The 4869-nt window shown below is 37.2% G+C and overlaps 2 protein-coding genes across 3 annotated transcripts in view; one reads left to right on the top strand and one right to left on the bottom strand.

Moving 5' to 3' along the window:
• The window catches only part of LOC17898789 (elongation factor 1-alpha 1), a 6553-nt gene extending 5139 nt beyond the window's left edge, over positions 1–1414 (top strand). The window contains exons 3-4 of one of the 2 annotated variants that reach the window (XM_023789779.1): positions 22–122; positions 217–1414. In XM_023789779.1, coding sequence (XP_023645547.1) covers positions 22–122; positions 217–1104 — 989 coding nt within the window. In that variant the 3' untranslated portion in view covers positions 1105–1414. Of the gene's footprint in view, positions 123–216 lie in introns of both variants that reach the window. The other variant, XM_006307666.2, reaches the window with a different exon arrangement.
• A 2606-nt stretch (positions 1415–4020) lies between these two features.
• LOC17898788 (elongation factor 1-alpha 1) overlaps positions 4021–4869 on the bottom strand; it is a 2720-nt gene continuing 1871 nt past the window's right edge. The window contains exon 3 of the mRNA XM_006307668.2: positions 4021–4866. Within this exon, the coding sequence (XP_006307730.2) occupies positions 4300–4866 (567 nt within the window). The 3' untranslated portion in view covers positions 4021–4299. The remainder of the gene's footprint in view (positions 4867–4869) is intronic.

Genomic DNA, 4869 nt, shown 5'->3' with positions numbered 1-4869 from the left:
TTATCATTGACTCCACCACTGGTGGTTTCGAGGCTGGTATCTCCAAGGATGGTCAGACCCGTGAGCACGCTCTCCTTGCTTTCACCCTTGGTGTCAAGCAGATGATCTGCTGTTGTAACAAGGTAACCAAATCTTTTTTTATATGTTATGGACAAGTGCTTGTTTCTGGTTGTGTTTAGTCCCCCTAACTTTGTATTTTCTCATTATTTTTTGTAGATGGATGCCACTACCCCCAAGTACTCCAAGGCCAGGTACGATGAAATCATCAAGGAGGTGTCTTCCTACTTGAAGAAGGTTGGGTACAACCCTGACAAAATCCCGTTTGTGCCAATCTCTGGATTTGAGGGTGACAACATGATTGAGAGGTCCACCAACCTTGACTGGTACAAGGGACCAACTCTCCTTGAGGCTCTTGACCAGATCAACGAGCCCAAGAGGCCATCAGACAAGCCCCTTCGTCTTCCTCTTCAGGATGTCTACAAGATTGGTGGTATTGGAACGGTGCCAGTGGGACGTGTTGAGACTGGTTTGATCAAGCCTGGTATGGTTGTGACCTTTGCCCCCACAGGATTAACCACTGAGGTTAAGTCTGTTGAGATGCACCACGAGTCTCTTCTTGAGGCGCTCCCTGGTGACAATGTTGGGTTCAATGTTAAGAATGTTGCTGTCAAGGATCTTAAGAGAGGGTATGTCGCCTCCAACTCCAAGGATGACCCTGCCAAGGGAGCAGCAAACTTCACCTCCCAGGTCATCATCATGAACCACCCTGGTCAGATTGGTAACGGTTACGCCCCAGTCCTGGATTGCCACACCTCTCACATTGCAGTCAAGTTCTCTGAGATCTTGACCAAGATTGACAGGCGTTCTGGTAAGGAGATCGAGAAGGAGCCCAAGTTCTTGAAGAATGGTGACGCTGGTATGGTGAAGATGACTCCTACCAAGCCCATGGTGGTTGAGACCTTCTCTGAGTACCCACCATTGGGACGTTTTGCAGTGAGGGACATGAGGCAGACTGTTGCAGTGGGTGTCATTAAGAGTGTTGACAAGAAGGACCCAACTGGAGCCAAGGTGACCAAGGCTGCTGTCAAGAAGGGTGCGAAGTGAACTCCCATCATCAAAACTCTATCCGCAGAGGAATCAAAGAAGTATTTTAGTTTTGTTGCTGTAGTTTGGTGTGTGGTCGCTTGTTTGTGTTACAGCTACTCTTCTTCTCCGTCAGAGCGTTGTTCCCGGAACTGGGTTCTTGATCGGAGGTGGCGGAGCTACTTAGCACCCAAGCTTTTTGTTTTTTGCTTTTGAATTGTTTCTTCGATTTGAACCTTTTCTGGAGATTCTGTTATATTGTGACTGTGACATTCCTGCGGATTTTATCTGGTCTCATCTTAGTCTAAATATTTTTCATGTTCTTTGGGAATTTCCTCTCATTCTCTTTGGCGTCTTGGCACACATAACAAGAAACATTGCTACATAAATGGATTTTGAAGAGCAATTTGTTAAAGCAAAAGGATGAGATTTTAGAAGATACAATTTAACTCTGATCAAACTAAAGCAACTATAAACGCTGATTACTAAGTTAAGCTCAAGTGTCTTGTTTTAGTATCGAGAGTAGCAAAAATCAAAATTGGTATCCATTGTTAGTCAAACCAAGTCTGTTAAGTTGATGATCGATCTGAGAGATCAAGCCAGCCATAGCTACAGCCCAATCTGATCAAGTCCTGTAAATTCATGACCAGTTCCCAATGATCATGAATTCGTTATGATCCATCCCACCCTCAGGGTATACAAATCCCCGAATCCGGCCTATACAATCACCACCAAGCCGGGGAGTTATCTTAAGTAAACCAAACCAGGACCAGCAAGGTTAAAAACTTAGAATTTCATTTAGTGTCATTGTGTAAGCAACGAATGAGCAATTTTCATCTACGAATCAGTCGAGAAGAACCATTTTCGTCGGATCAACCATAAATCTGATCATGTCAACGATCAAGTTTGTATCTTTTTACTGAGATTCAAGTTCACCACATATTACTCTATATAATAAGAAGCTATTTATAAGACTAGTAAGTATATATTTTCTTCTTCTTGGCAAAAAAAATTTCAATACCATACTGTTATTATAACGAATTCACTAAATTAACATTGACATTTAATTTACGAAGTGAAAAAGTATTTTATATAAACCTCGAAATGGATAAGTAGAATAATAATCAAAATTTGGTACCAACAGCAAAAGTACCTTTGGGCCTTAGGCTTTAATTCAACAGCAAAAGTCCATTATGAGATTATGAGCTTATGGGATACAGAAAATAAATTATTGTTCGGTCCAGTTTAAGCTATAGATATATTGATAGGAAAACCCACGCGCATCAGCTGCGCGTAGAGCGCGTTAAGCAAAAATGTGTGGTCTATAACCCACAAAAGTCGCTATTTTTAACCAAAACCACGATTCCTGAAACTTTCCGCGAGTGAACATATTTATCTTGTTGTATTAATCTTTTTTTTTTTTTTGTTCAAACTCTTGTTGTATTAATCTAAAAGGATCACATATAACAAAAACAAATCGCTTCGCTTAATGTTCTAAATTTTCCTCTTAAGTAATACGTAACGCTAGAAGCCTAGAACCTCTATAAAATTAATAATGTTAGAACCTTTGGTACTTTATTAATTTATATTTTTTTTTGTCAACAATTTATAATAATATAAATTTCTTTATAAATCAATAATTTTTATTTTATAGTATAAATTCATAATTATTTAGAGAGATATTTTATAATTTTTCAATTTTTTGAAAAATACGAATTTGACTCAACTTTACAAAAATAACATTAGTCTTTCGGATGTTATAAATTTTATTATACTTTTATAATTGATTTTTAATATTTAGAAAATTTGAATTATTGTATTTTAAATATTATATATCAATTCACTTAGACAAATGATATACATAAATTGAAATGTATGATTAATAATCTCATTTATTATATTTTAAAAGCTTATAAAATAACCAAACAAATATAATCTTCATTTAGAATTTGAAAACGTAAATAAAAATTTTGGCTATTTTTTATGATATCTTATTGAGAATACAACAAGATTATAATCTGAAAATACAACATAAAATTGTTTATAAAGTTAAGTTTAAAGAAAAAATTCATTTTTAAAAATTAAAAACATACATCAACACTTGGCTCGACTCGAGACTGGCAAAATTTAATAGTTTATTGTGTTCTTATTTTATAGAGGTTGTATTGTAATTCATTTTTTACATATATCTATGTGAATTCATTTTTGTATATTAAAGTTATTGAAAATTTGCGTATTTTATATGATAAATAAAAATTATTGAGGATAAAAAAGGTCTACTTGTTACTTAAGGATAAAAAATTATTGAGGATAAAAAAGGTCTACTTGCACTTTTTCATATCAAACTTGGATCCATGCCCGAATTGGTAAATTTGGTAATCCAATCACTAAGGTTTGTATCCTTTTTTACAATCTAGTCAATAATATAAATCTTGAAGTTTTGATAAGATCCGGGAAAACTCACGACCTGAAAGACTGATATAGGCTATTGATTGAGCCGATCATATCAGATAACATGAAGTGTTTAATTATTGTGTAAAGTTTATTATGTGTAACAATTATTAAATTCTCATGAAGATTCCACTATTTTGCTTACGAACTATGTAACAATAGTTTTGTTATTTAGTCATTGGCGATGTAAGTAAGATTGGTTGATGTAATGTACTCTTAATTTGTTCTATTATCGGCGTTTTACATCGTAGAGGAGTTTGTTTGTGAGTAATTTTGATTTAGAATGTTGATCATATATAAGTCTCTGTTCGCAAGAAACCACATTCATGATTTTCGATCGGAAAAAATAACACTGAAATTTCTTCATTATGCTAAAAGAGTAGTTAAAAGACTGAACCAGCGAAATTGATAGAAAAGCATATTCTAGCGACAGTGAGTACTGAGAACGAGCTTAGAAATTGATAAATGCAGAGGACGAAATAAAACTAAAGATAAGAAAATAACAATCGCAGGAATATCACAATATCATATAACCGAATTCTCCATAATAGTTCAAACTCAAAAAACAAAGCAAAAGGCAAAGACAGGAAGCTTAAATGCTAAGTAGCTCCGCCACCTCCGATCAAGAACCCAGTTCCGGGAACAACGCTCTGACGGAGAAAAAGAGTAGCTGTAACACAAACAAGCGACCAAATACCAAACTAAAGTGACAAAACTAAAATACTTCTTTAATTCATCTGCGGATACAGTTTTGTTGATGGGAGTTCACTTCGCACCCTTCTTGACAGCAGCCTTGGTCACCTTTGCTCCAGTTGGGTCCTTCTTGTCGACACTCTTGATGACACCCACTGCAACAGTCTGCCTCATGTCTCTCACTGCAAAACGTCCCAATGGTGGGTACTCAGAGAAGGTCTCAACCACCATGGGCTTGGTAGGAGTCATCTTCACCATACCAGCGTCACCATTCTTCAAGAACTTGGGCTCCTTCTCGATCTCCTTACCAGAACGCCTGTCAATCTTGGTCAAGATCTCAGAGAACTTGACTGCAATGTGAGAGGTGTGGCAATCCAGGACTGGGGCGTAACCGTTACCAATCTGACCAGGGTGGTTCATGATGATGACCTGGGAGGTGAAGTTTGCTGCTCCCTTGGCAGGGTCATCCTTGGAGTTGGAGGCGACATACCCTCTCTTAAGATCCTTGACAGCAACATTCTTAACATTGAACCCAACATTGTCACCAGGAAGCGCCTCAAGAAGAGACTCGTGGTGCATCTCAACAGACTTAACCTCAGTGGTTAACCCTGTGGGGGCAAAGGTCACAACCATACCGGGCTT

This window comes from Capsella rubella, unplaced genomic scaffold (genome assembly GCF_000375325.1).
Source record: "Capsella rubella cultivar Monte Gargano unplaced genomic scaffold, Caprub1_0 scaffold_1, whole genome shotgun sequence".
NCBI classification, from domain to species: Eukaryota; Viridiplantae; Streptophyta; class Magnoliopsida; order Brassicales; family Brassicaceae; genus Capsella; species Capsella rubella.
Note: the sequence above shows the minus strand (reverse complement) of the source record. Positions and strands in the feature narration are given on the sequence as shown.